The sequence below is a fragment of the Phyllopteryx taeniolatus genome, chromosome 12, assembly GCF_024500385.1.
Source record: "Phyllopteryx taeniolatus isolate TA_2022b chromosome 12, UOR_Ptae_1.2, whole genome shotgun sequence".
In the NCBI taxonomy this organism is placed as follows: domain Eukaryota; kingdom Metazoa; phylum Chordata; class Actinopteri; order Syngnathiformes; family Syngnathidae; genus Phyllopteryx; species Phyllopteryx taeniolatus.
This window is the reverse complement of record NC_084513.1, coordinates 1747068-1773483: the sequence shown is the minus strand read 5'-3', so window position 1 is coordinate 1773483 and position 26416 is coordinate 1747068. Positions and strand designations below refer to the sequence as shown.

Genomic DNA, 26416 nt, shown 5'->3' with positions numbered 1-26416 from the left:
ATCATCATCAAATGGCAAGTCGTTTTGTCTGAGTTTAGTTTTATCGTAAACTGACTAATGTATTATTACACTTGTGACGGTTGAGAATGTTAAATGTTAATGTCTGACTTAAAACATAGCCTGTTACAATTAATAAAGGTTTTACAAGGGCAACAGTTCACCCCTTTCTTTTTCAATTATTTCCTGAGTGGAGAAGTTGTTTGCTGGTATTTTTCTTAACAGGATAAAGATAATACAACGCAAATAAACAAAAAACACACACACAATACAGGTAGCAGGCGTTCTGTGTGTGCGTGTGTGTGTGTGCACCTAATCCGTGATTGCTCTTCCTCTCTCTGCGGGATTGGGATTTCATTTGCAATGGTCATTATGCAGAGTGTTGTATGTGTATTAGTGACCCCAGATGTTATCGACCAGCGCTTTTTCTACTTGTGTATCACTGACCTGACCCACATTGCCTGGTCGGCTGGACATGTGCCAGAAACACACAGGCACGCATGCACACACTATAAAATATGTTGAACAAATTGGTACATGTAGGCCTAAAAAAAAAAAAAAATAAATAAAAAACTACTCTATAGTGTAACCATCCACAATAAGAAATTGTTGAATAAATACCTCTCAAAACTGCACGATAGTTAACCCCCACATATTTGCGGTCCAGCATTCCCAAATTCAACTATTTGTTGATTTCATTTTTAACCTATCCTTTGATATTTGCATGAAAACAACCTCCTCATTCACTGTTGTTGTGCTCAGGCCAAAGCAATAATTAATATTAATAATAAATAATTGTATATATTTTCTCTTTTTTTTTTGCTTTGTAATTGCCTTACCTCGATACATAAAAAAATATATATATATATTATAAAAGTACTACTTTGGTGCCATCTTGTGGCATCTTTGTGCAAAGGAAATATGTTGAAGTGCGTTAAAATGTTTCATTTACGGTACACAAAATTAGTGCATTGCTACCCTCTTGTTGCCAAAGAACTATGTTGAAGTAAATTGAGGAGTTTCATTGAGACAAAAGCAAAGCTTTAGAAAACAGTCTGGAGAGTGACAGGAAAGGGCGCCATATTGTTACCCAGCTTGCCAGAAATCCACTTCAAAAAGCCCTAAAGTTGATGCAAGGCAATGCAGTGACAACATAGGGCATCCGTAAACCATGGGATGTGATTTCACCAATGCGGAGAAGTGCGGTATGTCCACAGTGTCCAGACTTCATTTTCGACGGCTTTGGACAAAAGTAGCCCCCATTGTGTGGCTTCTAAAAGCAATTAAAACCTTTTAAGGGGGAGCCAATTATTTGCACTCTCATTATTGGTGGCAAGGCTTCATCCCTATGCCCTGTGGGGCACTATCTTTGTAAAGGCAGAATATTTGTATTAAAACTAATTGGATTTTACATAATGTTGTGACCAGCAGGTGCAAAACACAGCCTTACCTTTTTCACCTGGGCCTCCTTTATCTTCTCCAGAGCAACTCTGATATTGTCCGCCTTCAGCTTGGCAGCCTGCTCCTCCTGCATGCATGCACGTACATCCACACACATCAATCGCTGCAAACAAATGACTTCAACACACTCCAAAATGCCTTAGCTGAACTTCACCTGACTTTTCCAACAGGTATTCATTGTTTTGGTCGGTTTTCAGTCAACGATTCTGTGTCTGCGTTAGCATCCAATCATGCTGGACAAGTGAAGAGGGGGAAGAAAAAAAAAATAATCTCCAGAATACTGCACTGCACCCTTTCCCGTGTATTTCAAAGTTGTGTCGCGACATATCCATCCAACTCACTTTAGCTTCGTCCAGCACAAACGACTGGCGCGACAGCCACAATAGCCGGGCGAGATCAAAGGTGCTCAAAGGTCGTCATGGCAACCTCGCCCCCAATATCATAAAGGCGACAGCGAGAATATGAGCTGCGTAGGGTCGAGTGCTCACATTAGCCCGACGACGAACAAAAACGCCATAATTTACGATCAAAGAATTAACGTCACTTTTTATTCAAAACAATCACAAAATCAACTAATAAAGGTGTTCTGTATAAAAGAGCGCGTGACACAAACACCCGGAAGCCGAAAACCAGCCCGCAACACCGACCCCTCCCCTATGTCAGGTTGCTCGACGGCGACGAGCAAATGAAGCGTCAAATGAGCTCGAACGATGGATGGCTAATGTGGCGGCTCTCCAGCTGGACAGCTAGAAAAAAAAAGAAAGAAAAGATGCAACCTTATCCCGGGTGAGAGAGAGAACGAGCGAGAGCGAGAGAGAGAGAGAGAGAGAGATAGAGAGCGAGCGCAGGGGCAGATGTCGGTCGGTCACTTCCGGGGGCAATATTTGTTTGTTTGTTTGTTTTTTTTCCCCCGCAAGTGGAAGTACGTCTGATAATACTGCGTGTCCTGTTGAATAAACACCTATACCCTTATGTCTGTGCGAGATCAACCTTTGGTTATGAAACTGTTCCATGGGGGTGTCAATCATAATTGATACAGTACTTTTAACAATAATACTGGATGTAGAACAAGTTGTATTTATAAATTTAAGACGGAGCAATGATCTCATAATCTCCCTAGATGTGTTTGGTTTAAAGTTTTTATTTATGTTCAGAGGCGGCGGAAGTGGGGCAGGTCCCCACACACCTTTTACCCTATTCGTGTGGTGTGCCCCTTTGCTCGGCCACAACACCCTTTTTTAGGAATGGTAAAAAAAAATTATCAGCACCCCCCGCCGCCCACCCCACGTCAACGATTGATCATCGGGCGGTAAAAATGTGCCCCCAAAGTTATGTGCTCCCCACTTCTAAAGTGCTTCCGCCGACGCCAATTACAAAGCTATATTTAGGTTATTTATTTATTTAAACTTTATTTATCCCGGAATGGCAATTGAGAACAGATTATATTTCGCAATGCTGACCTGGCTGCAGGCAGCAGAGTAAAACAAGGCAAAATAAAACCAAATACATATACAACAAACTGTACAATGTCATGTACACAAAACATAAAATAATACTAACATAAATAATACATATCGTGGCCATTGAGTGCATATTCCCACTAACGCCACATTTCGCCTTATATATGGTTAGTGTTGCTAAAAGTGACATCAATGATCATTACTTACAACCTCAATTCCAATGAAGTTGGGACGTTGTGTTAAACATAAATAAAAACAGAATACAATGATTTGCAAATCATGTTCAACCTGTATTTAATTGAATACACTACAAAGACAAGATATTTTATGTTCAAACTGAGAAACTTTATTGTTTTTAGCAAATAATCATTAATTTTGAATTTTATGTGTGCAACACGTTCTGTTTTTATTTAGGTTTAACACAATGTCCCAACTTTATTGGAATTGGGGTTGTACATACCATAATTCATCTGGAAATATGGAAAAAAGGGGTGCGGGGTCATAAATGTAAGATGCACATATACTAATTATTTTCAGGGTAAAACACTTAAATTCAACACTGTCAATTAGCATCAGCAGTTGTGATACAGAGAACACATCACAGGAAGAACAATAAAGAGTTTTTTTTAGACAAAAAAAATATATATATACTGGGGATTTGACAAAAACTATTATACAACCACACCAGCTGTTTGCGGAAAACAATGATTTTAGTGTAACGGATTAAATGTTAGATCCCTGCTAAAAATAACTGGATAATTATAATGTGGATGAGACAATGAAATCTTTGAGATGTTAAAAAAAATGGCAGTTAGGTAATAGTATTTTACGTGTGATTTGCTAGCATAAGCATTTTATGTCAGCTGAGTGAGGTCTAGCAGAAGCCAAATGACACCAGATAAAAAGTATTAATTAATTTAATTGAAGAGTATTTCCTGCTATTTCTGTCATCATTGCAAGCTTGCCACACAAACACCTTTTCCCCTGCCTTTAGATATGCACTTGACCTACATTAATAATTCACTAAATTAGATTCACATTACTGCCACAAGGTCCAATGTCCCTTTTGAGCAAGACAAGAGAACGCTGCAGCTCTGTGATGCGATTTGCATAGAGGCAGCACAAGTGGGCCAACATTTGTATGTATGTGTAGACTGCAGTAATACTGAGGCAGCGTAACACTGACATACAGTAAAAACAGTGTGCTATGTGAGATATAACATACTTATACAGTTGTCTGCAAGCTCTAATGAGTGCAGATATTACACTTTGATCTTAATCAATACCGCATAAATAAAACTGCAAATAATCTGCAATGAATCTATAAAGGTTCTTAGGGGTCCCACCACTCAAATCTACGACTAATCTAGGATCTGAAATTAAACCAAGATTGGAAAAAAATCCAGATTAAAACAAAATTAAAAATCAAAGGCGTCAATATGCTCCTTCACTTATACCTTAGCAATTAAAAGAGTTAATTATGAATGAGTATTAGTGCCACAAAAAAAAGGACTTCACAGATAAAATCCAATTCTGCAAGAAAAAAAAATAATTTTGACTCATGAGAATTGTCATATTCCAAAAAAAGATTTGAAATTGATTCAAAAGTGCTAAATCTGCTATGACATTACAACCTCTAACAATGCATAGACATTGCATTATCTAAATATTTGCCAGTTATTAAAAATAGGGTTTTTCTACAAAATTTAATTTTGGATCCACACCAAAATTCTACGAGAATATTTTAGAAATCTGACACCCCCTCCCAAAAAATAAAATAAAAAATTAAATTAAATTAAAGCTGATGCACCATGTTGAAAACTAAACACAATGTGTGCATATAGAAATGTACAAGCCAATGCTGATATATAACCTTGTTCGAGGGAAAAATGGAAAACAGGTTGCGTAAGATCAATAAAGCTGACTTTAAAGCTTGCAGCTGCTCAGAGGTAAATGGTTCTAAAAAGTCTAACATTAATCTGACGACATCCGCTAAATTTGAAGCCACTAGGCTCAGACAGATGTTTGGTGCCAGAATTACACAGGCTGTAAAAATCAACAGGGTCCATCAATGCTGAAGAAGTACGTAAATGACTTGGATCAGTGAGGTCAAAGTGATTATGTGAAGTAAACCACAAGCTGGAGATCAGTTTGTGGAAATACTGCAGAAGAGGACTTGACAGCCAAAGCTCAAAACCCCAAGGAGACGCCTGAGGCCAGCCAACTGCTGTGTGCATGCATGTGTTTTCCTATGATGGGCCGAGCAATCACTCCTCTCGGGAGTAAAGAGGATTAGGCGAGCCTCCATGCACTCGGCCAACACACGATCACACAAACGGGTGGGGGGGGGGGGGACCTTAACTTTCACTATTAAGATGCCTGCAGCTTATCTAGAGAGCAGGCGAGTGTCTAAACGATGACAGAGACTTATCAATTTTATCTAGAGAATGCTAAAAGATAGAACTGTGATGGCAGTTCCCCTGAAGCACAACATCAATCTCGATCTGGTTTAAACATTTAGGTGGAAACTTGAATGAGCCTGCTGACGTCAGCAGCGGAAAACCTTAATTAAACTAGTAACTGTCGCATATATTCAAAGTCTGGATGTTTTTTTTGTGTTTTTTTTTTTAAAGACAATAACGAGTGAAAAGATTGAGATTTTATACATTTGAGTAGGCTTGTTTTGTTAAAATCGATCGCTGTAATGCTTTGTTGCAGACGGGAGGGAGCCACGAGGTATGTGAATGCAGATTCATTTCCACCTATATGCACAGGTTTTGTCAACTCGTTATTTTATTTATAGAATCACTCACGGGTCTAAGACCTTTGAAAAAGATTATTTTATTTATAGAATCACTCACGGGTCTAAGACCTTTGAAAAAGAGTTTGGGAAGATGACGTACCACAGGTAATTCCCAAGATGCTTTTCTCATTGCGAATTAACATTCTCAGGTTATTCCGATTTAATCCAAACCTTGTCAGAATAGGTTACCACGGGACTTGAAGATGCCATCAGACACAGAATCGTTAACATTCACTTACCTGGCCTGAGAATACATTAAAAAAATTTACATGACGACAAACATTCTCCCAAACATTTTACCAATCTATTTTAGGATTCATTAAAGCACAATTACACAAGAACCTATCTTAGGTTAGTTTAGCTCCTACCAAAGACTAACTTTGCCATAATATTAGTACATTTCAGTGCATAATCTCATCTAAAACACCTTGCAGAAAAAGTCCTATACACTGGAAGGTCTATTGGAAACTCCTATATGTTGCTAAAGTCACGCAAAATATCTGAGGTTGAAACACTGTTGGGGCTTGAGCTTTAACATGTAGCATTACATTCGACTTATACTGATTCAACTTGTGTGATTGCACTTCTGCAAGTGTCATCTTTGGGAATACACATAATCAAATCCCTTTTGACATCACATAGAAGGAGAGGAAAGAAACATGCAAAGTGGCAATAACTCCGAAAGCAACATTACGACTGAAACTGCATGCAAAAGAAAACAATGTAAAGGGCAGGCTGGAATAGAAAAGGCAAGAAGAGGGTGAATGAGCAGTGAGAAATGGAAGGTGGAGGTCACCTTGGTCAGCAGGTGTGAAGGTTTCCCTGCTATGTTTCTCAGAATCAGAGAGGTTTCCCTGTCCAGATAGGAGTGCTTGAAGGAGACACACACACACACACACACACACACACACACACACACAGAAAAGAAAGTCGTGGTGAATGATTGAGGTGTCTGGCTTTAGCAGAAAGTGTGGTGAAGCGGCAGATGACGGCAAAGGCAAGAAAACCTGCGGTGGGGGAAATACTACACTTACACAGTACAATTCAGTGGTGCCTCGAGATATGAGTGACCCGGCTTACGAGTTTTTTGAGATACGAGCCGTCGATCGGCTGAGATTTTGCTTTGACTCACGAGCCCAAACTTGAGGAACGACTTCTGTATGGCAGCAGGAGGCTCCACATACTCATTTGACAACAAGCAGCACTTTGGCTGACTAAATTAAATATTCTTTAAAAAAAAAAGTGGCTTAAAGCTGTACATTAGCACTACCAGTTGGAATTTACTCAAAAACTAATGCATAAAACAAAGACAAGAACATGTGTATTTGAAACAACAACGTAGCTGCCATCAAGCATTTGATGGAAAACACCACAGCCACACGGGCTAACAATTAACACACTCACTCGCACAAAATAACACGAGCACAGAGTGTTTAAAACAATTTGAAGCTGTGGACAATGTTTAAAACAATTTGAAGCTGTGGACAAGAGATCCACTTTACACCGTTGAAGTTACGCTGATACGTCTGTAGAAGACACGAGACATTGATGTGGAGGAAGATCTGCTTACATAATGTTAGTAAAAAAAAAATCCACTGCATATCGTGGGGTGCAAATGTTGTTACTGTGTGTTTGTACACAATACTATACAGCTGAGTGCAAGTTTTCCAATTAAAACATGAAAAACAACCGCTGATGAAGACAGAGACAACCTGCTTCTCAAAAAGAGCAGAAGAGTACGGGGTTGTGCGAGTGGATGGAGAGCGAGAGAGAGAGACACACACACAAATGAAACCAGTGTGTGTGTGAGAGAGACGTTTCAAGATTTGGCTTGATTACACTTCATCAAACCAGTTAATATCTTTACATTCTATTCTATTGTGTTTTGGACTATATTTTAACATATACTTCTACTTTGCTTTTTTTTTTTTTTTTTTTTTTTTATAAATGGTGTTTTTTTGGGGGGGGACTGAATCGGATTAAATGCATTTCCATTAATTTTAATGGGGAAATATGTTTTGAGATAAGAACATGGTCAAGGAACGATTTAAACTTATATCGCAAGGCACCACTGTATATGTAACAACGATTATCATAATGACAAGCTGCAGGAAACCACATGGATATTTGATGTTTCACACTGCTAAGACAGGAAAGGATAATGGGAGCCACTGAAAATACATGTCCTAAAACAGTGGCCCCTACTCTAATAGACACTGTTAATCAATGTATTTCGGTGCACCATCCACTTAAGACAATTCATAGACACCACTGTTTAAACACACAGATATTAAAGTGTTAACTGCGGCGAAGCCCATTTAAAATCTATTGCCAACAAAAACAGTAGTACCTACATACACATAGCATAAGAACATAAGCAATCTCTTAGATAAAGTGTGGGCACTTGGAAGCATTTTTGCTGTGCTATGTGGAGACAGTGTCTTTAACAACAATTAGCGTTCCAGCATGTCACTCCACATGCATCCATGTTTATGTTTCACTTTACATGAATTGTAACATACCTGTAATTAGTGATGGGCGATATGGCCTAAATTTCATAGCACAATTTCTTTCTCCCCTTAATGTCGATATTTGATAAGACTCAATATTTATTGCATTAAAGTTTATAAATGCATAAAACCAGAGCAGACCAAATATATTCACGTTATAAAGCAGAAGGTTTATTGAACAATTATAAACATCACAAATAAATATATTACCTTTACTTAAAATTAAATTTATGGCTATGACTGCAGAGCTGCCACCCAGTAAAAATTCACTTCCATTTGGCTGACTTTCCACACATTTTACATTATGTCAGGAACATTACTGCGAGACAGTTATTGCAGTATATTATGTAATAAAATATAAAAAGAAATAAAATAATTCTGCATATTGCTCAATTGCATAACATAATCATCATTATTATCATAATTGATGCCATAATTTATTAACAATGTTTGTTATTTTAATGTATTTCTTAGGGTTTGGCTCTTTTGTAGGTGTTCATCACGTAAACCTTAGGTGGCTACAATGCACTTAATGTCGAATTACGACAATGCGGTGATCTGTAAATAAAGGGAATAAAAAAAGAAATACAAAGACCGATTGTTCAGAATGCCACACTGAGCAAACAACTGTCTGGAACCGGTAGCTTTGACAGCAATGGTGGCCCACTGTGATACTATTTGTGTGATCGCTCACGTAGCAAAGCGACTGAAGCGCTTTCCATTTCATTTGTGATCGAAAAACTACTATCTTGTTCTGTTCCTGCCCTGTTCAAGGAGCGAAAACAAAATCAAGCACTCAAATGCCATCACGATCGCTACGGGGCCCGCGCCACTATTTTGTTTACAGTACACGAGCGGCACTCTTTAGCGTGATGCATAAATTATTATGACATTTGACATGGATTTGTGTAAAATCACTAGAAAGTCTGTCGCAACATCGTTCTTGCAGGTTTTGGAGACTACTGTTGTTTCCAAATGATAGATGTTACATGCCCCTTTTTGGGACTATTTCTTGCATGCTCGTTGCTAAGCATGTACTCCGTGTTGTCTCTGCGCAACAAAATCTTGCGTAATAGTGAAAAAAAATCAAATCGATGATCCCCGTTTTCCATATCGAGCGTTTATAAAATATCAACCGAATCGAGCTTCTCAATATATCGCCCAGCACAACCTGAAATATTGTTTGATATTACTCAAAACGTTCTCCTCCCCAAAGACACCCACCCCCCATTTGGACTTGAATAAATGCTGCTGGCTAATGTTGATGTGAGGCAGGCAAATAAAGCCCTCCTCTCCAATAGATGCCTCCAAGTAAATGTTAGCTGCTGCCTGCAGCTGTGTAAATAATCTCTCCACACCACTCACAGTCACCGTTTGATGAAATGTTTGAGTACGTAGTAATACAATTCATAGATTAAACTATCGGAAAAATGTAATTGCTCGCTCCATTATGTGAGCTGCAAATGCTAACTTCTTTAGCATGTTCTAAGAGTGATATAAATGAACCAATATATTTTGTTTTGATGATAAGGTATCGGTCCCATTAGGTTTTATCAGGTCTACTATAATGGCATTTTGGAGTGGGCAGAAATCTACAACTGCAAATATTAATGATAAAATACATTTAAATTTCAAAGTACTTAAAATATATACACACATAATATACACATTACAAATATACTTCTATTTTTGATCTGCCTCATCTTTCTAAATCTTGTGTGCTTCAATCGCTAGAAATCATTTTATTGAGAGCATTAGCATACGCTACTAATATTTAGGTCACATGCATGCACATACGAGGCGTGTTTGTGTGCGTCTGTTTTCCGCCTCAAGGTTTCGATACATACGGGGCTTAAACTAAATATCTCAATAAGACGATACATAATCAAGGACCATGAGCATCCTATCAGCGTATTTCTTCAAAAAGATATTTTTGAATTGATACTAATGATAGTGATGGATGATACTGTTATGTTTGTCAGTGATCTGCTGGATAACCCCAACATTCCAGTGAGCAGCCGAATGATCATCTGCTGAGGTTGTCGTTAAAATACACATTTTAATGCAGACTGATTTCAATCCTTAAAAACCTGCACTTCCTGGATATTAGGACTTAAACTGTGTGTATGATTTTAGCCGATATTTCAAATATAATCTCTTTAAAAATAAAAGCAGGCTCAGTTTAATCCCGTGCAGACAACAGGTGCCTATGGCAGAACGTCATCGGGGACTAGCGAGCTAAAATAACACCAGAGGTCGAATGATGGCATGGGTCGAACATTGGACGGTAGAGTAGCCGTTTACCTCTGTACTATCCCTCTGGCCGGCGCCATTGGCTGGATGTGGGGCTAAAGCGGGATGGCCGTCAGAGTTGCTGGCATTGAGAACGTTGTCCAGGGAGTCCATTGAGGAGGCAGAGTTGACAGACGTTCCTGAAGCTGATGTGATGGAGGAGCGTGAAGAGTGGACGACAGATCGCACCTACAAGGGACTTACTGCATCATTACTAAGGAATGGCATAATCCATTAATCATTGAGAACTGTGTTGATTTTATGAAATCAAGTGAGGCAAAATTGACTGCATTACTTTGCTGCAACTTACAGCTGTTAATTCACTCTCAACTACAGCGTGATTGAAAAGTAACTCCCTATTTTAAAATACTTATAATTTATTCATGTGTTGTAATATTTTTCAAATTTTTTTTGTGTATGTTCCATGTTCCTTTTTTCTGTGGGGTTGGTTAAAGGAGCAAGTTTATTCTACCAAACCAACGACTTTGGAAGAAGTTGAAGGGCGAATACGAGAGTTAACTCAGTTACATTTTCTTGTTAAATTGTCCATAATTTCTCCGCGATTAACGGATTATATATGACGTATTCAACTGAGTAGATGTTCCTTAAACAACTAACAAAAAAAACCCTAAATTTTATTTATATTGTGGAATGAATCTGTTAATATCTCCGTTTTAAAAAATATATTTTGAGTTGCTTTCCAAAGAAAAACAAATTTCTTTCATATTGTTGGGGTTGAACAACAATAGTTTTTTTGTAGTCGACTAAAATGTGATGAAAGTTGAGTTCAAGTCAATTAATCGACGGCATCATTGATAACGGTTAATCAGAGGAACATTAAATGGTAGCAGTTGTGTGTTGAATCACATTTAGCATGAGACTGAATGTGATTGGTCAATTGTGAACATAGCCATAGTGCCTGCCGGTTATTGGAGAGTGTGCATACTTGTGCAATCACGTGATCTTAGTTGTTTATTTGTACTCTCTCTCTGACAGATTTCTTTTTTTTTTTTTTCAGTTGAGATGTACAGGTTGTAGGTTACAATGGTAGAAAAAGTTTGAAATGATTTGTCTTGGTCTCATTTTCTTTTAACATAAAATTATAACAAAAAAACTGGCATTTGAAGAGGGATCTGTAAACATTTTATATCCACTGAAGAAGGAAATTAATTATCCATCCATCCATTCAATTTCTGAGCCGCTTCTCCTCACTAGGTTTCGCGGGCGTGCTGGAGCCTATCCCAGCTATCATCAGGCAGGAGGCGGGGTAACACCCGCCTCCTGGTTGGTTGCCAGCCAATCGCAGGGCACATACAAACAAACAACCATTCGCACTCACATTCACACCTACGGGCAATTTAGAGTTGTCAATTAACCTACCATGCATGTTTTTGGGATGTGGGAGGAAACCGGAGTGCCCGGAGAAAACCCACGCAGGCACGGGGAGAACATGCAAACTCCACACAGGCGGGGCCGGGGATTGAACCCCGCACCTCAGAACTGTGAGGCAGACGCTCTAACCAGTCGGCCACCATGCCGCCTGGAAATTAATTAAATAAATGAAATAGTTGAATACCGTAATTTCTCATTTATAATGCACATTTTCTTCCCCCAAAAATTGTCAAAAGTCAATAGTGCGCATTACACATAGGTATAGGGGAAAATGGAGAACAACGTTTCCATTTTATAAATGTATGCCGCCACCTAGAGGTTACGAGAAAGGCGTACACTTTCATTCTAATATGCCACTGCCACCTAGTGGTTATGAAAAAGGTGTAGCCTACACTTTCATATTCATATTTTTTTTTCCTTTTAAAAATATGACTGAACAACCACCATTAATTTATTTATGGTTCTGTTTCATGATAATGCTTTTCTGAATTGCTTGACCGTTTAATTTGAATCCCATTAAAATAAAATTAAATGTGCTGTTTTCTTTAAAGAATTGTACCCATCTTACAAATTCTGCCTGGGTAATCAAGCATATGAGCACAACTGTGTGATTTCTCATCTACCAAATAAAAGTAGGTCTGTGAATTTCAAAATAAGAGCAAGTAAATAAAAAAAGTATTACGTGTTCAAATAAAGTGCTTAACATCAGAATAATTCTTTGAAAAAAAACAACTAACAAAATACAGATAATCATATGGCTAGAAGCAAAATCATGTATTGTAAAAATGCATTATACATAGGTAGAATGGTTTTCCAGAATTTTGAGGTCAACTTTGGGGGTGCGTATTATACATGGGTCCACATTATACATGAGAAATTACGGTAATTGCGCCTCTCACGAAAAGCTGCCATGGCAAATTATGTTTTTATTTTTTCAAGGATCGGACATTGGACAGCCACACTACTGAAATCCAGTTGTATCGATATTGTAACTATAAAGCATCTTAAAAGATAAGACGATCCCAACATCTATATTTTGTTTGCCCCCTACTATGTATATATTTTTTATACAGTACATGTCATATAAATGTAATAGGAAGGAAGGAAGGAAGGAAGGAAGGAATCATTAACATCAAAGTCAAGTTTACCTCATGCTCACTGACTGTGCCGACCGATCCTGTGCGGCGATGCTGCCGCTGACCGCACACCGGTCCCCGCGCTGAGGCCGACGTGGTGGAGGTCGAGCCGAGCGAGTGGGAGGAGCTCTGACGGGCGGCTTCGTCCATGCTCATTGACGCCTGATGGGAAGGCAGAGATGGTAAATAATGTTGATTCTCACCGGAGGCATCTCAGTTAGCATGACAGAAGATGACTTATTGGATGGTAATTAATTTTATAATTACGTGGACAAATAAACTAATCTGCTTAATGAGCTTGGCTTTGGTCTTATGACACCCAGGATAAATGTTCTTGTGTTTCTGCGAGGTAGCTATTCTTAAATCCTTCTCCAGTTTGCCAAATGCTAGAAAAAGGAAAACTTGTACAGCGCAGATGCACGGAATGCAGTATACAAGGGCTTCAGAGTAACTGACATGGTAGCTGCTGCCCCACTTATACTAAACATTGCGATCATAAACATGTAAGTGTTTACAGGATTTTCGAGGGGACTTTTTACATTGCTGTCCATGGATCAGAACTACAGTAGCTTAAACTGGATGTGGCATTTCGGGCTTCATACAGATTGCTTATTTCAATTAAGATATAATTTGATTGAGATATGATTTTTTTCCATTCACAATTCTAAAACAACTTTTCCATTTTATAAATGTATGCCGCCACCTAGAGGTTATGAGAAAGGTGTCCACTTTCATTCTAATATGCCACCGCCACCTAGTGGTTATGAAAAAGGTGTAGCCTACACTTTGAATGACTGCATGTATGTACAGTTGTGCTCATAAGTTTACATACCCTAGCATAATTTGCGAAATATATATATATTTTTTTCTTTTAAAAATACGACTGAACAACCACCATTAATTTATTTATGGTTATGTTCTGTTTATTGATAATACTTTTCTGAAATGCTTGACCGTTTAATTTGAATCCCATTAAAATAAAATTAAATGTGCTGCGCCTGGCCCTTCATGTTTTCTTTAAAGAATTTTACCCATTTTACAAATTCTGCCTGGGTAATCAAACATATGAGCACAACTGTGTGATTTCTCATCTACTAAATAAAAGTAGGGCTGTGAATTTCAAAATAAGACCAAGTAAATAAAAAGGAAGTATTACGTGTTCAAATAAAGTGCTTAACATCAGAATAATTCTTTGACAAAAAACTAACAAAATACAGATAATCATATTTTGATCACATGGCTAGAAGCAAAAACATGTAATTGTTTACAGGATTTTCGAGGGGCCTTTTACATTGCTGTCCATGGATCAGAACTACAGTAGCTTAAACTGGATGTGGCATTTCAGGCTTCATACAGATTGCTTATTTCAAGATATAATTTGATTGAGATATGATTTTTTCCATTCACAATTCTATAAAATAAATAAAATAATACGGCACACCACCAAATGTCACAAAAAGTGAATGCACAGGTTAATTGAATACCTTTAGTCAAAAAGCATTTCATTGTTCTGCCTGCCTGTTCTGCCACTCTACATCACTGGATAGCTAGCTGAACATAGACACATTATTTGTCATTAATAAATACTTTTCTGACCATCCGTTCATTTTCAGAGCCGCTTATCCTCACAAGCGTCGCGGGAGTGCTGGAGCCCATCCCAGCTATCATCGGGCAGGCGGCGGGGTACACCCTGCACTGGTTGCCAACCAATCGCAGGGCACACATAAACAAACAAGCATTCGCACTCACATTCACACTTACGGGCAATTTTAGAGTCTTCAATTAACCTACCATGCATGTTTTGTTTTGGATGTGGGAGGAAACCGGAGTGCCAAGAGAAAACCCATGCAGGCACGTGGAGAACATGCAAACTCCACACAGGCGGGGCCGAGGATTGAACCCCAGACCTCAGAACTGTGAGGCAGACGCTCTAACCAGTCGTACACCGTGCCGCTACCTTTTCTGACCAATTAAATAAAATTAAAAAATATCCTGTGGCATGCTTGATGATCTCCCACAACACATTGAGTCCCAGTCATTATTTTACAACCTTAGGGGAAGTAACACATTAAAATGGAAAGAGAATTAATTGGAACAGCGCTTTCAAAAATAACCTTGGTTCATGAGCTTCACGTTTATGGTTATCAGGTGTAAGTTGAGTGAGATCCGGGGTCCCGTGGTCCCTATTCTAACTATTTATCTTTTTCGTAAATACATACAGTGCTTAACATTATTATATATTTTTTAATAACACTTCATACAGATACTGACAAACATACCTTCTCAAGCTGGGCCGTGATGTCATCCAGGCTGAAGTTAGACGCCAGCGCCGGCCTCCCTTGTTGCCCAGGGGAAACCCTGATGGTGCTGGCCGGCGAGGCTCTGGTGCTACTGCTGCTGCTGCTCGCCCCGCTGCTACCACCACCGCCGCCACCGACATTGTTACCCCCGCCACTGTCGCCGCTGCTCCCCGCTGATTGCTGTCTGCTACTGCGCCCTGCTGGAGGCTTCTGACGGACCTCGATAAGAAAGTGTGGAAAAGGATAGAAGATTAAAAATTGTGCCTTTGTGAGGATACGGTATTTTTGCAAATAGTGACAAGCCGTTTATTTACTTAACTGCAGATGGGGAGGGGCATATATAACATTGCGGGAGTTATTGAAACTGACATTCTGGAATAATAAACAATATTGCCGGTACAAAGTGCTCCCCGAAACATTGAGGTTCATCATTCGTGCCGCTGCTAACTGTCATTTTCTTTTGTAAAACATCATTTGCTCAGATAGCCTTGTCTGTGAAAGGGATGAAATTCTGGAATTCTTTGCCTGAACATCTGAAATGTATCACCAACTTCACCTTTTTTTTTTTTTATAGCGCTACCAAATCCTGCTTCTTGGACAACAATCTGGCATTTTAAGACTTTTGAATGTTGTACTTATGGGTTAAGTCTCATTTTTAAGGATAATTCATGGCATGACTGTATCACCAACATCACCTTTTTTTTCCATAGAGCTACCAAATCCTGGTTATTTGCAGAGACATTCCAACAGGCATTCAAACCCAGATCTTTTGACTGTGAGGTAGATGTATTAACCCTACTTCGCCTTGCAGCTACTGTATATCAATTTCATATAATACATAAATTAATTGTGAACATTCTACAGCAATTTGTTAAACTAAGTCTAAATGTACTGCATCTATACTCAACAAAACTATCCATTCATTTTCTGTATCGCTTATCCTCACTAGGGTCGCAGGTGTGCTGGAGGCTATCCCAGCTATCTTCGGGCGAGAGGCAGCGTACACCCTGAACTGGTCGCCAGCCAATCGCAGGGCACATACAAACAAACAACCATTCGCACTCACATTCACACCTATGGGCAATCTAGTATAGTCAACAAAAATAAATGTAATTATTTTTCTTGTCAACTGGTTTGATACGATTGGACAACAATCTGGCATTTTGAGACTTTTGAATGTTGTACTTATGGATTGTCATTTTAAAGGATAATTCATGGCTTCATTTTGGGAAATATAATTAAATATTTTTTAAGGATCTGAGGACACCCTGGAACCCGGAGTTTAAAAATGACTGACAAATGCAGTGAAATGGCAAGAATAAAAGCAGAGACCTCATCCGCAGGTACTCATTTACAACATGCGGTAAGAATCCACACTTTCATTAATCTGAGAGCCTACAGTGCGGCTGTTCTGGTTAGTGACAGTTCGAATACTGTCGGTCAACTCTCTATGTGTGAACTATAACGTGAACTGACAATCAAAACGAACACACTTTGGGGAAAACTGATTTGAAAGGAGCGGTGTCTATTTGAGGCAGGTGTTTATTTGTCTTCAATGACTGACACACCCAACAGTTACTAATCAGAGCATGGCCTCTAAAGAAAGTTATCTACTATTTGAGTTGTTATAGTTATTGACACTTTCAAAGAGGTAGTAATGTAACAACGTGTTTATTATTGGTGGTGTACACCCGTACTGCATCATACCGAGAGCTGTATCTAATAGTTTGACTTTTTAGCTACATGAGAGGCACAAAAGATTAGAAACATCTCTAGGCGTGACGCAGTATCAGAACAGTAAGTTTACCTTGGTATCAGTGAGTCCTAGACGTGCCATACTGCTGTTCTGTTTGGGGCTGACGGTGCTGAGCTCCTGCTCAATGGAGCTGAGGTCTGCCATGAGGGCGTCCAGATCGACATTTTCCCCCTGATTCAATGCCTCTGAAACCAGACAGAAAAGCACCTGGGTGAGACGTCTCAAGAAAAACTCAAATGAGCATCTTCACTTATGTGTGCGAGTCTGACCGTTGATGTTGTAGATGGAGAATCTGTAGGAGAAGTTGGCCATGTTGGTCTCCTGTCTGAGGGGTGCCTTCCTTTGAGGGGGGCGTTCCGGGCGGCCATCATCCAAGCTCTAAATGGTGCAAAACAATCAGGAAATGTGTGTCACACATACAGCAAAAGTCAAACAGAAGAGGCGTGTTTAGTTCAGCATGTCTACCTGCGTGAGTTTATCCAGTTCTCCCAGCCAGGCTCCAAACATCTTATCCAGATCCTGATCCTCCTTATCACTGTCCTCCTCTTCCTCCTCCTCTCTGACCTCCACCTCCTCGTCAGATAGCTGGTCCATCTGGGGACAAAAAAAGAAAAACATTCGTCACCTGAACTTGACAAGTGGACAACAACCATTTTGGACGAGTGGACAATGACCATTTTGGATGAAAAAGTTCAAGTTGAATCCAAGGGAATAAAATATATGATAATTTTAGACAGAGATATGTAATATATGATTTAAACAAGACGTACAGTAAATGGGATTTTCTTTTGATGAATCTACACTGCTCCCAAATGTGCAATCTGGATCAGATCTGGATTAAACGTGGTTTGGCATTACAGCCTGCGTACACATTTTCAATTACAGTACACACAATTTTCATGGATACATTCAAGACACAGTCAAATTCAATCAAAAAAACCACTAACATATACAGTAAATAAAACAATGACAGTACAATAAATAAGATCATATAAAATAAATTACAGTCAATACAATTATACAACATAAAATAAATTATTATAATTATAAATTATTAATCTATCACAAATCGTAACAAAAGTCAAATAAATACAATACACATTAACATAGATATATAATAATAATATTTTTTTAAGACGGATATAAGACCATGTGGTGGCTACTTACAATTTAATGGGTACGTAAGAATTATAACATAAAAAAGTTACATATGAATAAAGTAACAAATTAATGCAGATGAAAAGCTAAGGGAGATTTGGTGACCGACTGGGAGTGAAGCCAGAAGCAGAGTAAGAGCTAATGGCGCCATCCAGTGGCTATTAGCACTTACTATACACATTCCCTCTATCTTTGTAGTAACTTAATTGATAAACATATAAATAATTAGAATGATCAAACTGGCATGAAAAGAAGCAAATATAGAGGGTATATAGAACAAGAATTTAAGCCTTGGCATATTTAATCTGCCTTCTACATGCCCTCTGTAAATGTTTCAACTCTGTCTCCACCTGATTTCCACCCAGGGCCAAGCAGGCACTGACCCCAGACGAAAAGCTATTTCTGGGCTACTGCTTTGTCGTTGCCCCTCTCTGCAGGGGGACACATGGAGCCAACACACACACCAGATTAAAGAGCAGGATCGCACTGAGCCACAAACAAATACATTGAAGAACACGCACAGACAGGCAAGGACTGCGGCGCTAAAATTATAGTAGATCCTTGTGGATTGGCCGCTCTGTCATTTTAGAGGCCTGAGCAAAGGGCCGCTCTCTGTAAGCGTGCGCGACGACAGGAACTCCCTCAGCTGTACTCTTGGACGACAAGTTACTGTCTGCACAATGGAGGCCATTCAAGGCAAACGAAAAGCTGACATCATCCAAATGCAAAGACGATCACAACCCCTCACCTGTCAATATCAAAAAGTAATCGGACAAAAATAAGAATTAAAGTATGTAGACATGTAATCCAAGAAAGATATTTGTAAAGGAGGCGAGTACAATAGGAGAAGTGTAAGGAGAAGTAAGTAGCTTAAGAATTCCACCCATCCATTTTCCATACCGCTTATCCTCACTAGGGTCACGGGCGTGCTCGAGCCTATCCCAGCTAAATCGGGCGAGAGGCAGGGTACACTCGGAACTGGTCGCCAGCCAATCGCAGGGCACATAACCATTTGCAGTCACATTCACACCTATGGGCAATTTAGAGTCTTCAACTAACCTAACATGCATGTGTTTGGAATGTGGGAGGAAACCGGAGTACCCAGAGAAAACCCACGCAGGCACGGGAGAACATACAAACATGCGGGATTTGAACCCGGGTCCTAAGAACTGTGAGGCAGATGTGCTAACCAGTTGCACACTGTGTCGCCTAGCTTAAAAATGGAAAATGGATGGATGGAAGTATGCAGTGTTTCACAACCTTCTCACGACGCACTACCAAACAAAAATGTCACAAAAAGGATGTAAACTGAAATAATGGTGCTCTCATCCCAATTCACACACAAATTGACTTAAGTGTGAAATCTGACCCTGTTTGATTGAAAACATAGTTGACATACAGAAAGCAGTCTTATTTTGTTGTATGACTGGCAACAGGTGATTACGCAGGTTTATTGTACCTTCTACCAGCTAATGGAACAGAACATTAACTGTTCTGTCTGTCACTAAAAATCGCTTGCATAGATAGATGAACAAAGATACATTTTGGAATTAATAAATAATTTCTGACAAATTTAGTGAAATTGGATAATTTCTTGTAGAACCCTGATGATCGCTCACGGCACACGAGTGTGCCCTGGCAACCTGGTTGGAAATCACTAAGGTAGAGTACGAATATAGTAAGTACTCAGCTGAAAAGTAATTAAAAGCACCATTTTGCTAATTGATGATTTAAAGTTGCAATGTTTTACCGCTCTTTTTATGTGGTCTCTCTCTTCTTATTTTAGCACAGAGTGGGGAAGAAAATGTTGCAGAGTCTTCTTTGCTGCATATTACAATTTAAGACTTGCAATAAGCCACTAGCACGTTTTCTGTTTGGTGCAAGTTATCATTACATCATAGATAGTCTACAACCAGGTCCAGTCAGCAGAGAACCCTCTCTGCTTATCTGTAGCTTTAATCAACCCACATTCAAATATATATGAAACACAACAAATCAAACATGGAGGAAAACAAACATGGAGTACATCGGATGAACTGCTGTTTAGCCGCACATTCTTGAATCCCGAGCAGACCAAATACACAACTACACTTTCTATCAAAAAGCTGAGACAGCAAGTCGTTTCTAATGACCTATACGTGTGTGTGTGTGTGTGTGTGTGCGTGCTTGTGCAAAGTAAACAGTAATTACTTTGCTGGAGAAGCCACACTCCTCCTGTCTGACAAACTGAAACCATGCAATCATCCTTCCACCCTTCTTTCCACAACCCCCTCCTTTTTTAAACTACCCATCGTAGTTCCTTTCCACATAGTTCATATTCTATCAGTCTTACTATATTTTTTATTGATTTAACTTTTTTTGTTATTATTGCGTAGCCCCTTTTTCTTTATGTTGAATGGTTCCAGTCAGATAGTCGCCTTAAACACAAAGCACACACACAACTGTTACTACTAATAGGCTTTCAACCTGTTAATTTGGAAAATTGACATCACGAAGGGAAACACCACCACCGAAACTGAAGCAACCTCTCTCTTCAATTTTTCCACACAAGTGAAAACTTGGCAGAAGGATGATTAAGAACAAATAATCCTGTGTCCAACAGAAGCTGTTCCACTCCAGTCCTGCAAGTGGTGGTAGTGCACATTACCAAGTAACTATCAAAATATAACCATAAGTTATCAAAATGTGACTGACTCAACTTAGTCTATATAGGGATCAGCTGAGATGCACACAAGCCTTTTTTTACAGTCCCCGCAAGACTGCTACATTAGAGACGGAACAGTAGACCCCGCATAAAACCACTTTCACACAAGTGCGATTTTGATGCTACAGTGAGCGTGTTCACACAGTGATACAGCATGCCGCAATCTTTAACTCCACAATCCACTGCCACAATCTACTTTCACACAGGTGCGATTTTGATGCTACTGTGAGCGTGTTTCCACAGCGATACAACATGCCGCAATCTCATAATTACAGTATATCAGCCAGGAAGATAGTACCTGTGTCTGGTGTGACGTATAAAATACCTGTTAGACAGAAAGATTTCTGGAGAACTGAGCGTCGAATTTTAAACTTCACACACTTGTCCCAGCACTGCGGTATTCCCTTAATGTGTCTCGCATCTGTTGGGAAAATTGCAGTTCAACTTTGTCCCTACCCATTCCATGTCGAACATAGAACAACCACACAGGAAAAAGCTGGATTTGATGGACAGGGTGAAAGACTACATTTATTACAACCAAGATGGCTACCACAACTACGTCTTAAAACAAAGCTCCTGGGATATTGCAGGGACAAGACTGTTAAACCTAGCACGCTTTCGACATTTCACACCATAAGAGCCAGGAAGTGGCCCTCACCTCCAGGCCGTGATCTTTGACATTTCACATGGAGTTAAATATGGAGTTTGACAGCAGTTGTTGTGTAGCATAAGGAAACTTGACAGATGATCATACAATGTTACAGGATATATTTTTAGGACAGAGAGAAGGCAGGACTTTAGCAACATCTGTACATGCACGCATCTGGACTCGGCGACTTCCAGGCGCCTGCAGCATAACACAGCACACAGACCGGCCTGACAGTGCCACAGCTAAACGGAAAAAGGTTTTTAAGTTCCTTCAGCATCCTCAACGTGATCTGTTCCCACCGCCTTATATCAGGCCATTGGGAACATGTCATATTTTTAGCTTCGCCGGGTGGGATTTGTGGAGTGGAGCCATAATTCAAATTTATAATAATAATCAAGGGAATAGACAGTTAAGATGGACGCAAACCCAAAAGTTACCCTTAAATGAAAGCATGTGCTTCATTTAAACGACGCAAGACGAGAGGCCAATGACACTTTTCTATCAATTTCTTCAATCCGGTGATGTAATGTGTATGTGTTACATCTATTGTGTCATACGTACACACGCTATCCATAAATGGTGTCAGATGGTAAACTTTTAGTATGCAACCACATTCCTACAAAGCATGGGCAGTTTGTATTTTTATGACTAGCTCATGAATAAAATACAAAATATCTCTTGACTTAGTGGCATTTATTTCCTGCTTTGTTCATACAACACAGAACGATTTTAACATTTTCACCAATAAAATTGTTTAAGAAAAAATGTCTTCTGTTGTGTATTTAGATAAAGGTGCCAAAGATGTACCTTTAAAAATATTGTTGTCTATTGTTGTTTGGAGATTATTTCCACAACTGTGTTGGCTTTCATGTAGTGACACAGCACCCCACAATGAAATTAGAAGGATGCTGTTAGTGTATAGTGTGATACTTGTTGGTTATGCGGATTGTTAGCTACGAATCTGATACTAGTCACATTATCATGTCAAAAATGACAGCGAGTCAAAATGCTGAGTTGGGTTGGATCGGCCACTTCAACCTGAGTATGTTACTTTCACGCTTGTCAATTGAGTCACGATAGAGCAAATGCACGATAATCGCTATATTAGAATAAAATGCCTGCGATTTACTACAATATCTAGGAATTAAGAGGTTAAAACAGGCTTTTAACCCAAACCATAACGATGTAAAAGTGAAACCAGCCATAAATATGGGGGGGAAAAAAACAACAAAAAACAAAAAAACAAAAAAAACTTGAAATGGCATAAATCCGGGAAAAAGTGTTTCTCAGCACATCCAAGCTTGGCCTTACTAAAATTGGATGTGGCAGTGTAGATATAGCATACTGGTGTATTAATACTACTCAGAGGATTAATGATGCAATAATTGCAATAATCCCGATAGTGGTGCTTTGACTTATGAGTTTAATTTGTTGCATGACCAAGCTCTTACCTCAAAACAGGAATATCTCAAATCACCTTTGTATAAATGAAAATGCCAAACTGTTCCAGCCCCTTAAAAAATACCAACAAAAAAAATTGTGAAGTGTTTTTAATAAGAAAAATAGCACTCTACAGTTGACACTTCATCGTGAGTAGAACACACCAAGAATTGTGAAAATGATATATTGGATTCCGGAGAAATTTATTTTATTTTTGCGTTGGAAAAAAGGCTTATTCGGGGAATGTTTTTGCGTGATACATCCTACTGTATAAAAAAATTTGGACCAAAAACGCCAATGAATTACTGTAGAGCAAAACTGACTAACCCAATTATTTCTCAACATATCTGCTTGACCTTTTGGTTTTGCGTGCTACTTGGGGATAGGGCTTCTCCAATTGGTTGAGAAGCTTCAATTACAAATATCCACCAATAAGCTGGTACGGGCCAAAATTCCCAGGGAGGGGTTTTCGAAGTAGATGCGTCAAATTGACTGTGATGTTTCAAACGGCATTACCCAAATGAAATTTTATTGATGAGAAGTGTGGGCAGTAGAATACGTCATGTACTTTGGTCATAAATATTTTTTCCCTGAATTTATTTGTCATGCAGGAATTCAGAGGCTTTTGAAGTGCTCATTCCGTGTTTTTTTTAGAAAAAAAAAAAATGGTGGCTGCTTGTCATGTTACTACTCGTACCATCTCTGAAGTTGCCGAAGGGCTTGGTGCCATTGCGTGTTGGTACCTTTCACACAGAATAGTAACAGAAACAATGCCAGCTTTGATGGCCAATGCTAGTTACTACAACTGGCTCTGATACCATGTAAGACTGTGACGTGATTATCATTGCAAAAGCATAATTTTTAGCCCCTTTTCAATCGGTCTGCAATCGGTCTATTCTTTTTGTTCTCCCCATGTCGCTGTACAAATGGAACCAACACATAATGCAGAGAAGTATTTGGGGAATTTTTTACATCATGTAGTTTTTTTGATTGTGAGTAGCCCGTCCCACTTTGGATTTTACAGAAATCAGAGGCCTTGCGATAGAGCCAGTATTTATTTGGCTGTGCCTTTTAAGAAGGAACTCAGAAGCAGGACGTGTGTCTGTGTGTGCATTCACACAAGTAATGCGGTTTCTTGTAAACACATTTTTAGACACAGCGTCTAACATTAAATAATTATTGGAGAATTATTTTCAACAAAAAAGGTTGAGGGAGGGTTAACTTGGGCTTGCCGCTATCCTTACACAGCTGCCTTCCTCCTTGTTAGGCCCCTGATAATACTCCATAATCTCCAAAACTGGTGGTTTAACTTCAACACATCATGCTGTATCGGTATGTTCTTTCACACACAACTGTGACACAGTAAAAGCCTGCTTTGAAGAGCAATGTGACAATGGTTTGTAATTGGTTAGTATATAATTTCACCAGTATGTTACGAAAAGGTCTTGACGGATGCGTGATACAGGCGTTGTAATTATAATGGACGTTTATCAAAGAAAACAAAGGAAGGAGAGCAGCAGAAGCACAGGAAGTGGAACCCTGTGGATCCATCAACAATGATGTCACTACCCTTGAGATTGTGCAAGGGAGGATGACATCATTTCCTCTTCCTCCCTTTCCCTGCCTCTTACTCGAAGTGAGGAGGGGAGATAAATCCAGAGGGAGGCAAGGAGAGACAAGCTGATCCCTTGCTTCCATGCACTCCTTTGGCAAAGATCAATGCATGGAGCATTTCGCTCCGGCATTATCATTCTGATTGCTCAGCAAGCCCATGCAATATCATACACACTAGTGCACTTAACAAGACGCTAGCGTGGCCGTTTGTATTCATGCCATATTTGTTGCCCAAATTACCCCCTATTGTGTGTGTGAGACTGACGTCAGCCACTCCCAGATGTGTAACATGAAACAAAAGAAGACGTGTGCCAGGTTTTGGCCTTCTATTTTGACTGCTGTGGAAACAAACAAAAAGGCGTAAAATGATGAGCCAGTCGAGAAAGTGTTGACTCCACAATGCTTTCCTTCTTGTGTGGCCTTTGTTAGCTAGTATAGCTAAATGCGGTTAGCAGGGACTTTATTAATTAGATATGCATGGTGGTGGATGACCACAACCTATCCCACTGGACATCATCTGGATTTTTCTCATGCGTTCCACTGCGCACATGGATAAAAGCAGAATATAATACAATGTCACTCGCGATATGCTATTTTCACGCTTGTTAATTGTGTCACGATAAATAATAATGAATCAAATACACCTCCATTTATTACAATATCCATGAAAATTAAGGGGTTAAACAGGCTTTTAAGCCAAACCATAACCATTGTGAAAGTGAAAACACTTGAAATGGCATAAATCCCGAGAAAAAATGTTTCTCATCACATCCAACCTTGGCCTTATGAAAATGTAATGTGTTTCATCAGACAGTGGCAGTGTAGATATATCATGCTGGTGTATTGATTGATACTGTACCCAAAGGAATAATGATACGATAATTGCAATCCCGATAGAGCGGTGGTTTAATTTGTTCCACGACCAAGCCCTCAATTTCTTATATATATTTTTTTTTGCATAGTTTCCCCTCTTCAATGTTTAAGATCATCAAACAAATGTAAACGTCAGACAAATATGACCCAAGTGAACTTAAAATGCTGTTTTAAATGGTGATTTCATTTATTATGGTTTTTCATGCTATTCAAGACAACACTCAAATGAGTTTGCTCAGCATTTTAGAAGTCAAGTGTGTCAGTGTGTTTTTGAATAACACTGGCAAATGGTTTTGGTTGGTGGTTTTTAGTGCAAGGAGGATCACATGATATGACTGATTGTCGTTGAGACCTTTTGTTGGCAGTAGAGCTACAGGATTTGGTCCACTTGGAACAACGGTTCAAGAAAATGTCATTGGCTAGTTCCAACATACAGTATGAAGCCAAACACGTGACATTTATGCACCACAGCACGGCGAACCCATCGAGTGAAGAAAATGCTATGCTGCCCTCCCTTACGCTTGACTTCATTTCAGCTGAATTTTATCTTAGTCCCATGCATGAGGCTCCTCATATACTGCGACGAACCATGCAAAAACGCCCTTAAACCTCAAACAAGCACTTTGTGTATGTAAAGTGTCTATTTTTAAGCTCATTGGCCGACATGGGAGTACACACAGGCACCAATTTGAGGTGCGCATAACATTTACATTTCGTCTCTAAACACAGTTGTCCACAAGAACATTTCCGAAACGCAGCCAGACAACATAGCTGTGGCCATGTGTCTATTATCTTGAGGTTGAATGTGTACAATTCAGTATGACAAAACGATTGGAGTTAAATGTGAGATTGACAACGATGTACTGTATAG

At 39.3% G+C, this 26416-nt stretch overlaps 1 protein-coding gene across 3 annotated transcripts in view; it reads right to left on the bottom strand.

Annotated features, from left to right (window-relative positions):
• The window catches only part of raph1a (Ras association (RalGDS/AF-6) and pleckstrin homology domains 1a), an 85336-nt gene that overhangs the window by 13512 nt on the left and 45408 nt on the right, over positions 1–26416 (bottom strand). Inside the window, exons 2-9 of one of the 3 annotated variants that reach the window (XM_061793131.1) lie at positions 17573–17701; positions 17377–17485; positions 17159–17292; positions 15331–15570; positions 13064–13213; positions 10536–10712; positions 6518–6592; positions 1448–1525 (exon numbers count right to left, since the gene is read on the bottom strand). In XM_061793131.1, coding sequence (XP_061649115.1) covers positions 1448–1525; positions 6518–6592; positions 10536–10712; positions 13064–13213; positions 15331–15570; positions 17159–17292; positions 17377–17485; positions 17573–17701 — 1092 coding nt within the window. The remainder of the gene's footprint in view (positions 1–1447; positions 1526–6517; positions 6593–10535; positions 10713–13063; positions 13214–15330; positions 15571–17158; positions 17293–17376; positions 17486–17572; positions 17702–26416) is intronic. The other 2 variants (XM_061793132.1, XM_061793134.1) reach the window with 2 other exon arrangements.